General features: G+C 52.3%; 1 protein-coding gene across 1 annotated transcript in view; it reads left to right on the forward strand.

The window, feature by feature from the left end:
• The first annotated feature begins 13,581 nt into the window (after positions 1 to 13,581).
• Positions 13,582 to 18,821, forward strand: part of PROM1 (prominin 1) — a 79,971-nt gene continuing 74,731 nt past the window's right edge. Inside the window, exons 1-2 of the mRNA XM_016221946.2 lie at positions 13,582 to 13,636; positions 18,366 to 18,783. Coding sequence (XP_016077432.2) covers positions 18,567 to 18,783 — 217 coding nt within the window. The 5' untranslated portion in view covers positions 13,582 to 13,636; positions 18,366 to 18,566. The remainder of the gene's footprint in view (positions 13,637 to 18,365; positions 18,784 to 18,821) is intronic.

An 18,821-nucleotide genomic window follows, 5' to 3' on the forward strand; every position in this document is an offset into this window, starting at 1 on the left:
TCCATAAAAAGCATCTTTCCAAATAATAATGTACTCTCTGCCATTTAATGGAACTTATCAGGCATGAAAATTGCTTTTTAAAGCCTTTCCATGAACTCCTTAAACTACATACTTCCAGAGTGAAAGTAAATGCATTCTTAAACTTACATGCTTTTTTCCAGAAAAAAGTTGGTTAGCAAAACGCATTACCTACAAACCTGAACAATGGAAAAGCTTTCAAAAACCTAAAAAGATTTATATATATTATAAGAGGGGTTAGATGGAAATACCTTTATATATAACTACAGTAATTTTTTTCCTTTTAATGATAAAGGAGCAAAGGCTTCTCTTTTTTTTATAGACAGTCTGGAATTACAGAAAAATGTTAAAAAGAACAGAAAAGTAAAAGAATTTGTCTCATTGCACCAGGAGACAGTCACAGCTGACATACGGGTGTGCTTCCTTCGCTCTGTTTTGCTTCGTGTGAGCTTGGCTTTTTTGTTTCCCAGTTTGCCCATAGTTACCTGGCCCTTGTTTTGCTCTCAACAGTATCCAGACGTGGCAAATGGAGGTCAAGGGAAGGGCAGGAGGCTGAGCTGTGGTCCACGCTGAGATCGCTGTGATCCCAGGTGAGTCATTTCTCATCTCCAGGCCTAATGTTTACAGGTTGGTTCTGAGAATCTGAAAAAAAGAAAAAAAGAACAGAAAGAAAACCTCTGTCCAAAACTGCACAGAGACCCACAGCACCCTGCAAACAAGTTCAGCACCATGTCCAAGCCCCTTAAGCAGCCAGGAGCCTCAGGTTCAAGGCCCCGGAGCAAGGTGCTTTCACAGACCCCAGGGCAGCTGACAGCCCTGCCGTCTCAGGGAGGCTGTCACAAGCCCCTGTCCCTTCTGAGTAGGAAGCAAGGAGCAAAGAGCCTTCTCTCACCGCCTGCACCGCCCTGCAACCGGTTTCCTCTGTGACTCTCGCAGGCAGGCTGCCAGCAGAGGGAGGTCAGCAGGCTTTCTGCATGATCCCAGTCCGCACTGCTGGGGACACTCAGATTAAAGCAGCCTACAGTCACCAGCTGCATAACGACATTTTGGTCAATGACAGACCACATAGACGATGGTGGTCCCATAAGATTACAGAGGAGTTGAGTTTCCTGTAAGAAATGGAAGGAGCCCTGGCTGGTGTGCTCAGTTGGTCAGAGCATCGTCCTGTACACCAAAGGGTTGCGGGTTCAATTCCCATCAGGCCACATACCCAGGTTGCAGGTTTGATCCCCTGTCAGGGTTCATACGGGAGGCAACCGATGGATATTTCTCTCTCTGCCTTCCTTCCTCTCTCTCTAGAATCAATAAAAAACATATCCTCAGGTGAGGATTCAACAACAAAAAAAGACAGAAATGGAAATACTGTAGGCTGGACCAGATGTTAGACTGATGGGGTCAGACTGGACCTGGGTTCAGCAACCGTAGTACTTGAGGCCTGGCTAGGAAAAAATTCATAGCCAAGACTCAAACTATAAGAGAGCATTTATTTATAAAGTTACAGAGGTAGAAGAAGTACTTTGTAGATGATGTGGGCTTAGGAGACAAGTTACAGAGGCAAAGCAATGGTCCTAGGAGCTTGGGAATGAGGAAGGTAATGGTAATTGGCCTGGGGGGTGGGAGGGAAAGGAGGGGGAAGGGAAAGGGAAAGGCACAGGGGTGCTCCCAGGAGGGAGAGCCACTGGGTCCTCTGTCCTAAGGGTTTTAAGGGTGGAGATTTTAGGGGAGGCCCCAGGGGAAGATCTCAATACAACATTCAGCAGCTTTCCAGGTGTGTCCTTTCAGGGTCTAGGTCTCCACTGATTGGTTGTCGCCAGGGCAGGGGGTCATTATCTAATGCAGCTCATCCTAAGGTCAGCTGTGGGGTCACTTGTCTGGTTTTGCTGCTTTTCTGGGCCTGGAGCTGAAACACAACTGAGGCCTAGATGTTATCTCTAGGGAGGAAAGGTCAGGGGGCCCAAACCGCATGACCAGTGATGTGCTAAGGAAGGATAGGTCACCCTGGGGGCAAGGTCCCCCTCCCCTACAATTGTCCATTGCTGGTCATCTGGGCTTTCTACCCTGGTGACCTGCTGTACCTGGCCCATTGTCCTTGCTCTGCTCATGTCTGTCTAACTGCCTACCACAGAAGGATATGTGGTTCAGGAGGAATTTTTTTTTTTCTGATTGGAGTAATATCTCTGGGGCTTGGAAGTAGATTCCCTCTCACAGCACCTCAGTTTTGAGTGCACAGGTTACACCCCAGTCCGTCGGCCACTGACCTGGTTCAGCACCGAGGAGCTTGTCCCCCAGTGCTATGTATTCAGAGGGCGCCACAGCCCTCCCCGATCCAGCTCATGGTCTTCAGAGCACATTGCTGTAAATCCTTTGTTGAGGACATAAGGTTCTGTGCAAGGACACAGGTCCACAGGAGCCCCCTTAACAGGAAATAAGGGCGAGGACCACGTTAGTGAACGCTTTCTGTGGGAGTGTGGAGCCAGTCTCTCCTTGTACTTGGAAATATTTTCAAGTTATAATTATATAAAGCGCAGATAAGTTTTATTTCTGCCATCAGCTCAATGCCAGAAAGAGCCCTATGGGCCAGACAGCCAGGGTCAACAGACGAAAACCAAATTTCCAAAATCATTGAGTCCTCAGGTTTATAAACTCTCTCCATGTTAAGAACCCGATTTTTTAATTGACTACCACAAAGTTTCTTAATCTGATCACTGCTTTGACAGGCAATAGCCAAAACCACATTGCCATGACAACCCCTATGTTCCTTTATCTCTCCATCTTCATTTCTCATTCCTACTGACTCTCTGACCTCCTTTCCCGCCCTCGTGACTGCCACCGTTAGGGTGATCCACGCCTCGCCCAGCCGGTTCCTCTAGATAATTTCGATCAGTGCAGCCCTCGCCCCCAGCTTCGTGTTCTGCTCCTGGCCCCGTGCGAGGGAGCAGGGGAGGCTTGTGGGGCAGGGTTCAGAAAGGCCACAGTGGTGAACAGTGTGTCCAAGGCCCTCAAATCAATCGCCACTCACCCAGAGCAAGCTCCAATCCTGCGAGCTCCGTTCGTGGAAGCTGCCCTGTACAGGTGTACATTTTTTATGTTTTACACCGCATTTTTACTGCACCTTGTCTACGTGTAGATAAATGAATACTTACCATTGGGTTAGTGCGGCCTACAGTGTTCAGTGCAGTAACTGCCATAAAGGCCAGAAACCCAGAGCAATAGGCCACAATACATCACGCGGCCTGGGTGTGCAGTAGGGGGGTGTGAGCTCACCCTGCGATGTTCACACAATGGCAGAATCGCCTAATGTTGCATTTCTCAGAACGTACCCTTGTCACTGAGCAGCATATGACTGTGCCTGTGTCAGGGTCAGGAGAAGAGAAGCCATTAGTCAAGGCTGAAGGAAGGATTTTGTTTTCTCTGGCCCTGGAAAACGGTCTGGATTCATTACATGCCCTGGCGTGCATTCGGTGCCACCTGGGCGTGAAGGCCACACCCAGGCCCTGACCACACTGGGTCCAGGGCCAGCAGGACAGTGACTGGATCCAAGACCTGCTGATCTCCTCAGTCACAATGCATGGCGACAGTGGCACAGCCGGTCTCCTCCCCGGGGACACAGCCAAGCCAGCTCGGGGGCAGTGCAGAACGGGAAGGTCGTCCGCCGGGGACAGCCAGGTGCTAGCAGGCAGGGCAGAGGGCCTAGTGGGGTATTTGGGGGCCGGGGGTGAATATCTGAGAGTCTGGAAGAAAGGGAGATGGGGTAGAAAGGAAGCTTCCTCTCACTGAGTATTTACTGACCCTAATTCCACGTATACCGCAATGCTCTTGTTCTGTCTTCTCAGTACACATTGTTCAGCTATTTGCCTAACAGATATTATGGGCTAGCGACACTGGGCCAGATGCTGGGGGACAGCAGCAAACAAACGCTAAGCTCCACACCCCTGGAGCTCACCTTCTAGTGGGGAGCAGACAAGAGCAAATGAGGTGAAAAGCCTGAGATGACAGGTGCAAGGGGCCTCAGGGGACAGTGGGGGGTGGGGTCAGGTGGGGCCTCCCGACCTGTGCCATGTCGGGGGGCTGAGGCCCCAGGCCGAGGGCACAGGCAGGCACAGCCCAGGGGAAGTGTGCTCAGCCCAAGGAGGGGTGGCACAGTATCACCGGCCATGCTGGGCACTTAGGATGTTGTTTTGAGTGGGGGCTGAGATGGTGACCAGGCTCTGGCCTCCAATGTGAAAGTATCACTGTGGCCTCTGGGAGGAGAGTTAGACCACAGGTGGCAGGAGAGAGAGGAGGGGCCACGTTATGACCTCCTGATTATAGATGAAGATCTGGAGGCTCAGGAATAAACCTCGAAAATCTGAGAGCGCCATGACCACCCGAATCTTCGAGTGAATTCCCTTCACTGTTAGGATCGAGCATCGCGGACTAGATCCCACATGCTCTGTGTCTGCATCGGCCTCCCTCCCCAAGATCCCCAGCTACCCCACTGCCTTGGGGCTTCTCTCTCCTTACTCCTCAAGAGGCTCACATTCTGCTACTTAACTGGCCTTTGGGCATCTCTCCTGAGACCTGCAATGCCCTCTTCCCCTCTTCCCACCTGTTCAACCGCTAAGTCCTGGTCTTCCTCCATGTCCTTAAACACCTTTTCTTAGGGAAGCCACCCCTATTCCCACTGACCAGGCCAGGTGTGCTGGGTACCTCTGTAGGGTCTCCTTCCAAAGTGGCTGCATTCTCCACCTTTGGAAATTCCTGCTCCTTGACAGTCCCTCCCTGGCCTCCAGGATACCCAGGGCAGGCTGGCTCCTGTCTCGGTCACCCCAGCCAGGTGCGTGATCTGGTACATACCATGGCAAGAGATAAAAATACTTGAGAGTTGAATGGAACACTTGCCCCAAGGTCACACAGCTAATACATGGGAAGACCAGGGTTCAGACTTCTGATTCCAACTTCCCTGTTGCCTCAGGACTTGAACTCAAGTCTTGGCTCAGCCCCAGCTAGTGATGGCTCATGAAAGAGCTATTTTGTTTCTCTGGGCCTCAGTTTTTCCAGCTATAAAAAGAGAAAGTTGAACACTGAGTCGCTGTCCTGAGTTACATGCCCTGGAGGGGCCCTCCAAATTCATTTGACCACAAGAACCTTCCAGGCCGTGGGGCTTCTTAAAAGTACTGATTCCTGGTCTCGCTCCAACCTGCAGAATGACAACCCCAGAAGATCAGCCTGGGATCATGCTTCTGTTCTTTGGCTTAATCAAGAGCCCCAGTTCTTAACACTAAAGAAGGGTTAGAAACACATTTCAATGGGGCTTCTTCTCATAGGAGGCTCCCAAATGAGAAGGTCAGGCAGGAGTTAAAGACGTGATTGCAATGACTGTTTCAACTCCAATAGGTGCTTCTTGAATGCCTCCTTTCTTTTATAGAAACTCTGCAACTAAAGCCTGATATTTACTTGTGTGAATTATTTTGGGGTCCTAATAGAAGGTTCCTGAATTTCCACTGAGAGTGCAGTTTCCTGGACAACTCTAAATAGCACATAGTCAAAGAGCGGTGACCAGGCCTGAATGAAGGAGCACTCACAGGGAGCATACGCAAAGGCAAGGAGGCTCTCACAGCCCCAAGAAGAGGCGGAAGCCCAGAGAGAGGTTAACCAACTTACCTGGGGGCTTAGAGCTCGTGGGCGGTAGAGATGAGCCAGATCCAGCTCTCTGTGCCCCTGGCTGGCATTTTTCTTCTGAACCACAGGAGTGTGCCAAGGCAATGCGGGTTCTGCACAGAAACTGTGACTCCCACACCGCAGAGCAAAAGGTGCCCCAGAAGCATCGCGTCAGTGAACAGTGCGTGGCACACAGTAGGCACGCAGTAGGCAGGGGCTAGCTGCTTGGCAGCCCCACTCCCATCACCCTGACCTGGGGACAGGGCACCTCTCAGATGACTCCGTCCTCTGCCCGGTATGGGATACCTCAGACGAGCCCCGCTGATGAAGCAGAAGCGTGTTGGGCAACTTAAAAATCATCATCGCAGGGTCAAGGGAGGCAGACAGAGTCTCATGCTGTGACTCTCCTACCTCAGTTTCCTCATCTGGGAAATGGGGTGATGCCTCCATCGTTGTGTTGTTGGTGAGGATTAGATGAGAAACTGCATGGGGCCTGGCAAAATCTGTTCAGTGAAAGAACAGACAAATGAATGGCAGGGAAGAAGTGGTTTGTCCAGCCCCGGATTTGGAATTTGTCTTCCATCCTCACAGCCTCTTACTCTCCTTATCAAAGCAGGATTTGAACCCAGGTCAGGGTGCTTATACCATATTATTCATTCAGTGTGTATCGATTGAGTGCCTGCTCTGTGCCAGGCACAGTGCTAGGCTTATGGGATGCTGCAATGAGCAAAGCAGATGAAGACCCTGCCCTTGCAGAACTTAAGTCTGTGGGAATCTAAAATTCCAGTGACGTCTAACAGGAAAGGGCAGGCAGGCCTTCCGAGGTTGCCGTCGTGGGCTGAGCTGCACACTCTGTGTGTGTGTCTGTCTCACGTTTCACCACATGGGGCAGGGGACTGGGGGTCTCGAAGGTGGCAGAGGAGGAGGCACGGAGCCTCTCCCCTGAATGCCTGCATGAGACGTGTAAGGGTTTAAGTCCTTCTGATCAGAGGGGATTGTCTTAACTAGTAAATGCAATATTTAGAGTAATGGTGGCCTTGATAAATGGCAACTGTTATTCTTATTATGGGACTAATAAAGTACAGCCTGGGTCTGTGAACCTCAGTTTCCTTCTCTGGGAAATGGGGTAGCAATACTCCATTAGCAGGGTTTAATTAAGTAAGAGAATGTATGGAAAGTCCTCCACGCACAGCCTGAAGGAGCGTAGACAGCCAACAACCGGCACACAGGGCTGCCCCGGGTGTGCACTCCACCTTCCAGCACTCTCTCGCTGTTAGCACATTTATGTCTTCTTCTAAACTTAGTTTCACTTTATTCCTCTGTTTTTCGGAGATTTATTGAAGCCCTATTATGTGCCAGGCACTTTCTCATGAGGCCACGGGAGGTACAACTGCCAGCCCTCCTGTTCTGTTTTCTGAGTGCCTCGGTGCTCAAACAGCCCTGTGCTAGGCTATCCTGAGAACAAGCACCCACTGGGTGCTCCCGAGTGTCCCACTGGGGCACACAGGTAGGTGAGCTACATTCCCCAAACAACTCCTTTTGCAGTTCTTCCAGGGCAGCTGTCACTGAGGCGATGTGGAAACCATGTGGGGGCAGGCTCCCCAGTGCCAGGCAGGCAACATAAGTAGGTCAGTTGGCCAAGGGGCACCAACCTGCTTCAGATCATGACCACAGTCCTTAGCCCTTGCCGAAGCTGACCCCAGGGACTCCCTCTTTAATATATCTTACAACATGCTGCCCAAACTCAGTCATTTCTCCTGTGAGTTAAAAAAAAAAAAATCAAACTCTGGATTTTGAACATTTTTGGTTGTCACAGTTTGGGAGGGGGTGCTGCTTATATCTGGTAGGTAGAAGACAGGGATGCTGTTGAACAGCTTACAAGGCACCCCACAAAGAATTATCCAGCCCAAAATGTCAAGAGTGCTAAGGTTAAAATGCCCTGAACTAGAACAATTGTCTCACTTTGCTTGTAATTTTCCTTCCTTCCATAATGAAAACTGTTCTGGAAATCTCCTTTAGATTTGCCCAGATAATTGGAAGAAAGAAATTAGTCAGTCTCTCTATTTTATCCCATCTCCAAGCACAGTTCATGCACAAATACTCCACCCGCCCGCCCTTCCTCGACGCTCCCTGATCCTTCCTAGTGAGGTTGGTCCTGGTAAATTCTCAGGACGGCGGCGAGAGCCACACTTTGTAAACATTTGAACCTTCCTTCCAGCCTCTTTGCTTGGTTTTAAGACCCTTAAGACTGTTAATTAAAAATAACAAATCACTGTGTGTGTTCCCAGCTGTCAAAGGAGTTGATTGTAATCTAACTTTTGAAATATCTCCCTTTGTGCTTGGCAGTTCCTTGGAGCCTCTAGTCACAGATTGTTCTAAATGCGGTTGCCGTGGGGAGAGGATTGAAAGGAAAGTTGACAGGAACCTTTGGTGTGAGGCTTGCAGCATCTCAGTCCTGGGGAAGGGCGGTTATTACAATATTATACTCTACTCAAAGGTTTCAGAGGTAGCTATGCACTTCCTACTTCACGCACTTGCATTTTAATTTAAAAAATAATGTTTAAAATTTGCTCTTTGCCTTCCTAGAGATCATAAGCTCCATTAGGGCTTCTACTCTATGATTTTCAAAGAATGAAAAACACGATTCCCATGCAAGCGTATAGTGAACACATGTCAAAGATTTTACTCAATTCATTAGTTAATGAGGGTACCAGTAAGATGTTATGACTGGTTCAAAGGATCCTTTGAAGAACAGACATTTGTGTAGAGAATCAGGAATGCTGGCATGATTTTTTTATTATTATTGATTTTGGAGAAAGGAAGGGAGAGGGAGAGAAAGAAACATGGATGAGAGAGTAACATTGACCCTCCTGCACGTCCCCTACTGGGAACTGAGGCTGCAACGTGGGCATGTGCCCTGACCGGGAATGGAACCTGTGACCTCCCAGTGCATGGGACAGCACTCAGCCAACTGAGCCACACCAGCCAGGCATGGATTTTTGCTAATGCAAAATTTGTCACTATCCTGTAGGGCAACAAAATTTTATGTTTGGAATCATCTTTTCTGCAGGCTAGAAATGAAATGATCTCTCCTGGAGAGCATGCACTTTGAAAAGCTTTTTCACATAAAGTAACATGTGTGAAGTTCACAGAAAAGGTAAAATCTCATTGCTGTTATATCTCTAAAACGTTCAATCTTGCTCTAAGAGAAATGCAAATCAGAATTAGGCAATAGTATTTTTACTTCTCAGGTGGTCAAAAATCCAAGTTTGATGATGTAGCCTGTGGATGAGTGTGAAGGAAAGCAGGAATCCCAACATACTGCAGATAGAAGTATTAAGTGGAGGGTCCCTTAAAATTAAGGCAATAATGCACACGCTTTTTAGTTCCATATTCTTTTTTTTTTTTTTTAATCACTTTTTATTTTTCAATTGCAGTTGACATACAGTATTATATTAGTTTCAGGTGTACCTCCCAGTGATTAGACATTTATATAACTTACTAAGTGATTATCCTGATAATCTCAGACCCATCTGACACCATACATGAGCTACAAAGCAATCTGCAGATGGCTGCTACTTGTGCTGGGCTTGGAGGTGCCCAGGAGAGGCCAAGCTGTGAACCAAGGCTGGCTGCCGCTAGTGCCAGGCCTGGGGCCGCTTAGCGAGAGGTAGGTACTAGGCATGCCAAGTCCAGATGCTGCTTGTTTGAGAGACTTTAGGAAACCCTGAAGCATGAGCCAAGACAAGCTATTTGTATGGAAAAGCCACTGGAAACAGCTTGGATGGGCCCACAAGTTGGGAGGGGAGGGGTCTCAGGGAGTCACCAGGGCGGGCCCGGCAGTGGGACCCAGGCTGGTGGAGACTCAGACGTGGCACCTGCCTGTGGGCTCTGCGGCGGGAGGGCTCAGAAAAGGGACAAGGGCCTCTGCCAGCACTTCTGTCTGGGACAAAACCTCCCCTTCTCCCTCGCCCCGATGCCAGGCAATCCAGTTCCTTCTCATATGTCCCAGGTGCCATTCAAGCTGCTGCCTCAGTGCTGGAGCTCAGAGCAAGTGAGTCCCAGTAAGTCTGTGCGCTGGCCCTTTAAGAGGAGCTACTGGGACCCTCCCAGCCTCAGCCCCCCTCCTGCTGGTTTTTACTGGCAGCAGTTGTGGGGACCCCCCTTCCTGGCATTGGAACCCTGGGCTGGGGCTCCTCACTCAGGGGGGCCTTCTAAGCCAAGATGTCCCGCCCAGTTTTTACCCACCCCCTGTGGGTGTGGGACCAGCCCCTCCCCCCAGTCCCCAGGTGGCTTTGTCCCGTCCTCAGCTGTGGGCCTTCCACTCAGCCAGAGGGCAGGTGACTGAAAGGCCCTGGATGGCGGCTCTGCGGTTTAGTCGCGATTTCGATGTGGCTGCGGGAACGCGCGAGCACCACATCTCCCCGCGTGCCGTCTTGACCCGAAGCCCCCAGGCCCGTTTTTCCGAAGGGTCATTTACTGCCGTCTTTGTCGGTCAGTTTTTGGAAACGTAGTTGTTTGTGGAGGAGGTTGTCAGGTTAACCAGAGCAGCATACTCGCTGACTTACTTTGTTTTAGTCTTAGTGACTCAGAGAAAAATGCCCGAAGTCCTGCATAAGGAACATCTTGTCAAAGACTTCGGGTTGTTGGAGCACCGAGTGTTGGGCACTCTGGCGATAGTTTGTCTCCATCGGCACTTCATTTCGAATGTCACAGAACCCTGGTGACTTTGCTGAAACTCAGTCTTCTTACCCCAGTCATAGTGTAATTTTCTTTACTGTGGTTCACTGTTTGACCCAGCACCACCCAACAGACTTCCCTGTGATGACAGCAGTGTCCTCTGTCACTGCCCCAGGTGGTCACTGAGCCGCCTACCGGGCCCCTGAGCGACATTGGCAGTTAGTGACGGAGCCTGAGTGAATCTCCTGCCTCTAGCTGGGATGCCACGGTGCCTCATATCTGTGTTTCATTTGGGCAGGAAAAATGAGGAGCAGTTTCAGAAAGGGAGACAAGATTTTTGTATCTAATGACTGTGTGTGTATGGAAATAACATCACCCCTCTATCCTTGCGTATAACAAATGACATAGAAATGCAGTTGTGCCAAAAATGCAGGACTGAGGGATTCAGGCTCCAAGCCAAATTGAACCGAACAAATCATGGGGTCCCGTCACTGTCTGCCCAAGACGGCCCGGACCAGATCTTAATGTTGTGTTCTGGGTTTATTTCTCCATTCACTGATTGAATGCCTACGATGGTCTAGGTAGAGTGGGTGTTGGGGGAAATGAAAATGGATAAAAATAGGTGAGGCGTTCAGGGCCACACTCCACTGTCTACGGGGGAGCACAGGCCATGAGGGTTCTGCCTATCTTTGGGTGTCCTGGTGTGTTAGCGCTCTGGAGGCCAGATCTGGGTTCGAATTCGGTGCTTCACTTACTAGCTCTGTGACCTTGGACAAATGGTAAATTATTTTAGCTGCCTCTTTAAGATGGAGAGAGAATATGACGCTGCTGTTGCTAATACTACATAAAATAACACACGTAAAGCACTCAGCACAGTGCCTCCTTCAGAGCTAACCCATTAAACATTAGTGCTCTCCGCTGCTACTGTTGTCGGTATTAGTATTATCAGAAATAAAAATGAGCCCTGTGAGGCTTAATAATCCTCTTCATTTTGCAGACGAGGAAACTGAGGCTCAGAGAGATAAAGCAGCCAGCATCCCACTGATGAAAGGCTCTGGACCAAGCCTTGAGGCAGGTGGGAGCTGGCTGCTCTCAGGAGGGAGAGCTCACCTGCGGGCCCCACCCGGCGGGGCCGCCTCTGAGCCGGAGCACTGGGCCTCCGGGAGTGTTCAAGCAGAGGCCCCTGGCCCGCGGGGCTTCAGGGGGGGAAACCTCAGGCCTGCCGAGAAGCCTCTGGGTGCCGCCTACCCTTGCCGTGCCTGTAGTGTAACTTTCAGAAGCTTCCTGAACCTTGTATCTGTTGTCCTGGAAATATGCACATTCAGGATGACTTTAAACTTTAAATCAAACGATGCTTCTGCCTGCACCTGTTTTGATAGATTCTGGGATAAGTGAAAGAGCTAATGTTTCTGTCCGTCATTCTACGGTCCGTCTGTTCATCCATCTGCCTATCTATGTTACAGACGTTAAACACCTACTGTGAACTAGCTACATCTTGAAGGCACTTTCCTTTACACATCTTATTTTTCCTCTCAGACAGTGCTCTCAGTTCAAGATAGGGGTGATGTGTGAGACGTGAGATGCACATGGGTGAGTGCAGTTAGAAGAGGGAACGATTCCTCCTGGCAGAAGGTTTGCAAGGCCAGCCTGGCAGCAGTGAGGACTGTTGGGATGGCCGGCAACTCACAGCCGGGAGGGGCCGATGCGAACTGATTGATTAAGGCAGGTGTGTTCCCTGGTCAGCGGATGCCTGTATGCATATGTGGAAGAATATTGCTTTATGCCATGTTATAGCTCCAGCCACTAGCATTGTGATTGGTACAGACTAAGGAACCAAATGATTTGGGTTTTGTTTTGGTAAATCGTTTTTAAAAGCCTGTTGGGAGCTGGCAGTGAAAGCGTCTGCAGCGGCTGGGGCGAGTCCACCCAGGCAGGCCTGAGTTGGAAGCAGGTAGAGGGGGAGTCCCTAGAAGGGCAGTGGCACTCCAAGCAGAGGGCTCTGCCTGGGTGCAGGAGGGTGGGGGCTGTGAGAAAGGGAGCGGGTGAGCAGGGCTCCTGCCTCAGGAAAGGGTTGCAGTCCCAGTGCCAGAGGTGCCCGGGGGCATCTCTGCGACACTGCCTTCTGGACCAATGGAAGTGCATAGGGAACCCCGGGCTTAGCTATTGTTGAAACACCCAGCCCAGTCCCCACCAGGTACCTGGCCCACGCAGCTGTCCAGGGGCAGGTGAGAACGTTTAAGGAAACTTAGACATACAGGCGGCTCCCCGCAGGTCCCGTCCTGGGGGAGCAGAGGTCCCCGGGTCCCTGGCCTTCTCCGCCTCCAGGGCAGACGCCTTTCCTGCTGTCTCCTCCCAGAGCCTTCCGGAAGCCTTCCCGGTGGTCCCCACATAAATCATTCATGAGCCGGGGCGGAGAGCAGGCCCGCGAGGGGTGAGGGCAGCGCTGGCCAAAGCGGGAGCTGGACAGGGGCGCGCAGCGAGTGGCCGCCCCTCGCCCGGAGGAGCCCGGGGCCGGAGCCCGGAACCATCTGCGGAACCGTCTGCGGCGGTGAGCGCGTCCCGTCTAGAAAGCTGGGGGCGGGGAACGGGGAACTGAGCGGCTCTTTCTGCACCCCTTGCCTCCCAGCGCCCCGAGACCCCGCCCCGACACCCCTGCAGGTGATGGGAACCCCCAGAGCAGCCGGGGAGCCAGAGGGGCTGCAACAAGGTGGGCGACTGTGGTCTGGGCGCCCCGCTAGGGCGCGTAGGCGCGCAAACTTTGCGGGCTGCCTGGGGAGTCGTCTCTCCATCCACTGGAGGGGACCCCGCCGCTGTGGTCCCCAGGTCCTGGGCGCGAGCAGGCGGTGGGAGCAGGAACGTGATCGGAACCCAGACCCCAAGGCCGTGGGCTCGGTCTCGGAAGGGCAGCAGACCAAGGGGGGCGCATCAGGGGCTCGGGAACTGTTCCGCGGTGAGGGGGTGCTGGTGTGGCGCCGGACGGGCGCACGCTGGGCACCGAGCCTCCCGGTGGGCGTGGGAAGGGGCCACCATTCTGCGGTTTGCCCAATGGAGTGCGCTGTGCCAGCGACCTCAGCGGGGGGCTCTGGGGCGCAGCGCAAGGGCGCCCCCGCCTCCGCGAGGGACTCGCTACCCCGCGAGGAGCAGCCCCCTGCCCCCGTGGGCGCACCGCGCGGGGACCTTCGGCGATTTCGGGATCCAGAACTCGGCGCTGGGGCGCCCCCGGCGGTACGGAGCCGGCGGGACAACAAAGGGAAGCGTGGCCAGAGGAAGAGCTTGGCGGCGAGGGGGAGTCGGCGAGGTCAGTTTCCCGAAAGCTCTCTCCGAGGGGCGAGGGATCCGTCGCTGGGTGGGGGGCCCCCTTCTCCCCGTAGACCCGGGTCAGCGCCAACCCGGGCTGCGGAGCCCGCGCGCGGGCAGCCAAGTTTCTCGGCGCCCCCCCGCCGGGGGCTGAGCCGGGGAGTCTTCCCGCCGACCGGCGCCGCGGTTCTTTTGTGTCCCGCAGCCTGGAGAGGCCCGGAGGGGAGCGGGCGAGGGCGGCGGCGGGTTAGCGGGAAAGGCTGGGGAGCGGCCGCTTCCTGCGGCAACTGGTGGCGCCTGCAGCCCCAGGGCTGCTGCCCGGTCCTCGCTCAGCGCCCACCCGGGTCCTGCGGCGCTGGGTGCCCTTGTAGGATCAGGTGTGTGGCTGGGGTCCTTAAATGCACCCCCGCCCGGCACTGCAACCGACAACTGCGGTCCTGTGTTAGGATGAACTATATGAAATAGCATTTTTTGTGTGTGGTTGGCAGACTTGACTATCGGTAACTTCAGATGCTTCAGCTACTTACTTTTCTCCCCCACTGTGAGTTTTCTTTCAATATCCTTGGAGCTGCCCTGTCTCGTCAGGGTGAGAGCACTGCTGCTCACAGGAGGGGTACAGAGCCTCTATTGGCTGCCAGCTGTGTGCCAGGTGCTGAACCTATTCTGTCCCTAAGCCTGCACCACCATTCCAAGCCCCGTATCACAGGGGAGCACAGGAAACCGTGGAGAAGGTAAGCAACTGTCAGGCTCAGTAAGCCGGACTCCAGGCTCCAGCCCCGCTGTCTCCACAGTGGTGCCCTGTAGTTTTGTTTTATTTTCTTAGTGTGTCTCATAATATTTTTTATGGACTTCCTTATGATTCCATGCTGGACTGTTTCTGTGAGTCTCAGACAATGATGTAAAGAAGTGCATGAGAAGACAGGTTAAATAGTAAAACTTTAAACCACTGTTTTGTTGACTGTTTAAAATATGAAGGAAATAAGTTTTGCAGGGGGACCTAGAGCTACCTCTGAGATTTGTTAAAGATCGGGATGTTTTGTTCCAAATGATAGATGCCAACTCTGGATAATTGTATTGGGTGGCTCAGAGAAGTGACAGGAGCCCAGGGAAGCAGGCCTCAGGACATGCAAAAGAGCCCCTGATTTGTGTATGACTATGGTTGTCACCATGATGGGACTGAATGTGGCTGCTGGCAGCGCAGAATGAATGAGAAACAGCCTCTGCCTCAATGTGCTGCTCCATGCGTAAGCCCAGGAGCAAACCTTTGATTGGCTGAGCCCGAGTCACCTGCCAGGGCACAGTTTGGCCTCACAATGAGAGGCAGGGCTTGCCCACCACAGACTCACACGGGTGGGCTCAGAAGTTGGGCAGCTTCCATCACGCCCACTCCTACTCCCAAGCCCCAGATGACAAACATCCATACAAAGATCCTTTTAAAAGATTCCATCAAAAAGAGAAGATCAGAAATGAAGCTGGATGGTCACCATGCTTGCTTTTAAACCAGAGTTTGTGGAAGTGCCTGACTCTGGACTTCAGGCTTAGGATCATGGGAGGTATTTGCTTCAAATTCACACTCTTGGGCCCCTTCCCCAGTTTGAACTCAGTACATTTGGAGTGCAAACCAGGAATCTACACCCCATACACCAGGCAAATGGTGAGAAAACTTTATTGATCAGCCTAGCACCTAGGCAAGGACATAGCACCTGACAGAACAGTTTCCAAAGCCTGCTGGGTGAGGGTCCCAGCAGAAACTATGGCCTCCAAAAGGGTAGAACACTTCTTCCCTCCGTGACTCCAGTGAGGAGATAGTCACTGCCTGTGTTGGAGGAAGAAGCCACAAGCCAGCCAGCAGCCCCCTTCCAGAGGCCACAGGACTGCTCATAAACAAATGCTTAATACAATTTCAAAAGAGGTAAAATGGCCATCTGTGAGCCTACCCTCGACCCTCCACCATTTGGTTTCAGCAGTCCTTACTGAGTGCCTACTGTGTGCCTGACTCCGCAGGTGAGCACAGGGATAAGTAAGTCAGACACCCCCCAAGGCACTATAAGAAGGGCGGCAGGGCAGTGTTTGCATTACTTCTGTTGTCCTGTGGTTGTGTTTGGGAAGCCTGAGGTGCCTCGGGACAGCCGCCTGAATGAGCCAGGCAGCTGCCAGGAACAGAGCTAGTTTTCAAATCTTAGATGTCTTAAGAAGCACTCACCAGGGGAGCTTGTTAAACATGCAGATTCAGGGCCCTCATCTCTAGAAATTAGTTCTGATCATCTGCATTTTGAATAAACAGCCCCTTTGAGGCGGATGCAGCTGCTGGTCCAGGAGGGTTTTCCTGGGTTATGCTGGCAGTTCTGGGAATCGCTCTCAGGCACACTTGCTACGTGTGTGTGGTTTAATAGGCCAGCGCCCGGGCCTCTTTTGGCAAAGTTGGTTAAAACTGGGGTAAAAAAGTCTCCTTTTGGACTTGACTTTTATCAGTTGTCTAGTGTTTCAGACGAAGTGAAATTTTAACATTTTCTTCAAATGTATTCTGAACTTTAAGAGGGACCTGTACTTTGGAGCAAGGTGTAAAGATGTCTGGCCTGGGGCCCAGGTGCTCTCTCACCCACTGACACTCTGGCCTCCCCAGCACCTCCTTTGGGACTTCCCACTCCTGCTGTTTCAGGACGGAGTCTGAAAGTCTGTTTATTCCCATCTCTCCCAGGGGCCTCCTGCCACTTCTCTCCTGCTGTGTTTCTCACTACTCCCGGCGGGGGCTTGGTGGCATTCCCCGGAAGTCAGCCTTTCTTAGCAGCTGAGCCTTTAATCCTTCCAGCTGCTCTGCTCCCCGCCTGTCCTTTAGCAGAAAACAATATGTGAGTGTGTGTGTGGGAATGCGTGTGTGGTGTGTATATTGTGTGTGTGCCCACATGTGTACATATGTGTGTTGTGTATTAGTGTGTGATGTGTGTATGGTGTGTTTGTGCGGGATGTGTAGTATGTCATTGTGTTGTATATGTACATGGTGTGTGTGTGCGTGTGCAGTGTGTGTGATGTGTGTGTGCACACCTGCCTGCCTGCTTAGAGTAGCTCTATCCCACCTAAACAACCACACACACGCCGTTTCATACCTTCCTCCTGCCCTGTGCAGCCCTGGAGAGTTCCAGACGAGGGGTCCTGCAAAAGCTGCCGCTCTGTTCTCTTGCTCTTTCTGGAAAGGGGTTGAGGACTGAGCAGAGCGCTGGTTTCCTGCTGGAAGCAGTGAGGGCTCGGGCGCTGTGGAGCCTGAGGACAGCTGTTTGCAGGGAGATCGCCTTTGGGAAACAGTTACTGGGTCCTGGTGTGTCTGTGGGTGAGGTGGAGAGCACACATGGAAGCTTGGGGTTAATGAGGCCGGTACTGGGAGCCACTAGGGGACCTGAGCAGCCTCGAGCTGATGAAGGAAGAGTTTAGGGCCATTCTATTGGTGCCTCTTTGCAGCAGTAATTGGAGTGGGACAGGACTTAGAGGACAGGCAACACCTAAGGGGATTCCATAGGAGTTCACATCATTCAAATAGCTCACACAGTCCTACCCCCTTCTTTGACTTGGTGGAATGCAGGGAATGAGTCCACTGGCCCCTTGTACAGTGTCTTACTTTCTTGATGCTCCCGCTCACAGTGTGTGTTTTAAGAGCACTTTGTCTTTGTTTTGAAAGTTAATGTCTACTATATACATAAAATCCTGGGTTCCTGACACCAGGATGGAGGGAACCAGCAGAGCACCCCAGTTCCTCTGGTACATTCTGTTTTGTTCACTGGCGTCGTACAATAGCACAAACAAGTCAGCTGGTTTGGCTTATTTATTTTTACATTCAACGGCACTTTCTGAGCCCCTACTGTGTGCCCTGCCTTGTGTTCAGTTCTGGGGGTGGAAACACAAAGAGAACAGGGGCCACACTGGGCATTCTCAGTAGACGCTGAGTTGATAGCTGCTTTTAGGATTCCTGTTTTCTGTCTTCCTTTCCCTGGGGGGGGGGGCAGTCACCCTCTGCCCTCTCCCTCATTGATCAGGTGGTGACTTGGGAACCAAGGTTTCCATCAAGACTATCTGGTGAGCGTGTGAGACAGATAAATTCTAATGTCGTCCAGCCTTGATGAGTTTGGTCCTTGCCCTTGAGACCATGCTCTTCCAGTTTGGGTTGGGGTGAATGGGGCGGGGGTGTTTGAACTGAGATCAGTGAGCAAATAAGTAGACACAAAGGGAGAGTAAGATTTGTCTCCAGAGACAGGGAAAACAGCCCAGGCTTGGAGGAAAAAGGCTGCAGTCTGTTGCTTAGGGCCTCTGAGCCTCTGAGCCCCTGAGCCTCTGACTGGAGCCCTGGAGGGAGGGCTCTGGAGGGAGAGACTTGGGCTAGGAATTCTGGCCTCACCTTTAATCAGCTGTGATGCTGGGCAAGCCACAGAAATCCTCCGCCAGTGTCCTTATCTGTAAAATGGGATAATGCCTTAAGCAAGGTCCTACCTATAAAGCATGCAGTAAGTACTCAATAAACTTTAGTGTCTGGCGCTTCTTGAACCCATAAGGAGTGTGGTCTCTTATGGAGGAGGGACCTTCGCACCTTTCATGCCCTGGGCCCTGAGGCAGCCTCACTTTGCTCCCCGCCCCCACCCGGATTAGGCTGATGGGCTTGCTCTAAACCTCGCAGACTCCTCTGGGGCAGCTCCTGGGGCAGGCAGGCTGCTGTCAGTGACCGTCGCCCCTTTTCTCTCTGCCAGGGATGCTGCCTTGAGCAACTGACCCCGCTGCAGATTGCACATGCCAGCCCTGCCAGAAAACGGAGGACCCCGCAGACCCAGTCGTCCCGGCCGGCACCCCTTCTGCACAGAACCGCGGGCTGCAGGCTTCCCCGCGGCTGCCAGGGCCTCTGAGGCGGGGGGCCGGCGATTCTGCCTCATGCGTGGGGCATTTCGCTAGCCATGGCCCTGCTGCTCAGCATCCTGCTGCTGCTGGGACTTTGCCCGAGAGCCGCTTCCCAGGGGCCCTCGTCCCCAGGCCGTCCCGAGGGCCTGGACTTTGAATTGCCCAAAGCAAACTATGAGACCAAGGACTCCTACAGCCCTGGGCCCATTGGCCTTCTCTTCCCGATGGTCCACCTCTTCCTGTACGTGGTGCAGCCCAACCCTTTCCCAGAGGGTAAGTGACCTCGTGAAGCGATCGGTGGGGCGCTCAGC

This window comes from Miniopterus natalensis, chromosome 1, assembly GCF_054644295.1.
Source record: "Miniopterus natalensis isolate mMinNat1 chromosome 1, mMinNat1.hap1, whole genome shotgun sequence".
Lineage (NCBI taxonomy): Eukaryota > Metazoa > Chordata > Mammalia > Chiroptera > Miniopteridae > Miniopterus > Miniopterus natalensis.